The 1,814-nt window shown below is 40.8% G+C and overlaps 1 protein-coding gene across 1 annotated transcript; it reads right to left on the bottom strand.

Annotated features, from left to right (window-relative positions):
* Positions 1–990: 990 nt before the first annotated feature.
* Positions 991–1,416, bottom strand: LOC110293687 (protein transport protein Sec61 subunit gamma-like). The gene is made up of 2 exons (XM_021161556.1): positions 1,364–1,416; positions 991–1,162 (listed from the first exon to the last, which is right to left on the bottom strand). Exons 1-2 carry the CDS (start codon positions 1,414–1,416, stop codon positions 991–993), a joined length of 225 nt encoding a protein of 74 aa, XP_021017215.1.
* Positions 1,417–1,814: the final 398 nt, after the last annotated feature.

Below are 1,814 nucleotides of genomic sequence, written 5' to 3' on the forward strand. Positions count from 1 at the left end.
AAGGGATAGGGAGGAGGAGGCGACCGGCTCCTTAACACAAGGGCATTGGCTTATTAGGGTGGGAAACTGTGAAAGGCTTACTTTCTCACGGTATGGTCTCCAACAATAAGAGACATATGATAGACCTGTGATAGAAGACATATGATACACCTCTGGTAGGAGACAGTATGATTTTGTTTTGTCATGTTAAGGACAATTATAAAGGTTTATGTGGAATAGTCTGTATTACATCTATTTTGTTCACAACAAAATATTAGCAGAAATTATATAGATGGAAGAATTATAGAGATAGAGAATGGCTTTTGCCTGTCTTCAGTCCTCTGATGGTTATTCTTACAATTCTCTTGTGCTTGCCTGTAGTAATTAGACAAGCTAGAGAGGCAAAGCATTCAACCTTGGCCTCTATTATGGCAACTATTTTTTCTTTAAAAATAAAATTAGAAGGGAGGAGATGTTGGGCACACAGAGGTCCTTGTACAAAGCATTAAGGAAAACCAGGAATGTTGAACACACAGGAGCCTCTTCTCAATGAAGGAGATAAAATACCTTTTTTTCTATGCACAGAAGGCTGGGAGTGGATTTTGTTCATGACCTGGTGATTTTTTTGCTGTCTGTGGAGGCAGACCTCACCTAAACTTCCCAGAATGGATATTCCAGATTCTTTCCTCCCTAGACCTTTATCCACCCTTAGGGTGGATGTCATAAGTACATTATGGCCTGCTGACTTCTACGCTATTGGTCAGAAACCACATACATGTACTTGATTCTAGGCCCTTTAGCTATAGAACCCACCCTCATGGTCACATGTACCTTGTAAAGGAGTTTCTTTTTGTTATGGAAAGAGAGTTTATTTTGAAATTATTTTAATTTAGAAATAGAAAACCTCATAGGAAGGAGGAAAGAAACAAAACCACAGAGCATCCAGGCAACATTTCACTTCATGTGCTTGTCACCCCCTCACTGGTTCACTCATCCCATGAGGAAAAGGACTCAGCCACCCACAATAATGTTATTAATAGGGATATGGATCAGTTTCACAAAGAAGCCAATGAATTCCATGATAGCAAATCCTATCGCTGTGGCCATGGCAATCTTCTGGAATTCTTTTCTATTGGTTTTGGTGTATCTTTCAACCAGTCGAATTGAGCCCTTTAACAAATTGCTGACTTGGGGGTTGGAGAGATGGCTCAGAGGTTAAGAGCACTGTTTGCTCTTCCAGAGAACCTGAGTTCAATTCTGAGCAACCACATGGTGACTCACAACCATCTGTAATGAGGTCTGATTCCCTCTTCTGGTGTGTTTGAAGACAGTGACAGTGTACTCACATATATAAAAGGCAAAATAAATCTTTAAAAAACAAAACAAAAAGCCCAAAAACTGCTGACTTGGCTCAACAAACTGCATTGCCTGATCCATGTTTATGGGATGGTGGTTTGAAGGGCAGAGACAAGTAGCTTAGGAGCGATGTAAAAGAGTTTCTATGTAGTTACATCTTAAGGTTATTGTGTACCTGTGATTTGACTCATTGTTTCCTGGAAACCTTTCCCCGAATTGTACTGTGTTATTTTTAATTAGGTATTTTCTTCATTTACATTTCCAGTGCTATCCCAAAAGTCCCATACCCTATCCCCCACTCCACTACCCCTCCACTCCCACTTCTTGGCCCTGGCGTTCCCCTGTACTGAGGCATATAAAGTTTGCACAACCAATGGGATTCTCTTTCCAGTGATGGCTGACTAGGCCATCTTTTGATACATATGCAGCTAGAGTCAAGAGCTCCGGGGTACTGGTTAGTTCATAATGTTGTTCCACCT

The sequence above is a fragment of the Mus caroli genome, chromosome 4 (genome assembly GCF_900094665.2).
Source record: "Mus caroli chromosome 4, CAROLI_EIJ_v1.1, whole genome shotgun sequence".
Lineage (NCBI taxonomy): Eukaryota > Metazoa > Chordata > Mammalia > Rodentia > Muridae > Mus > Mus caroli.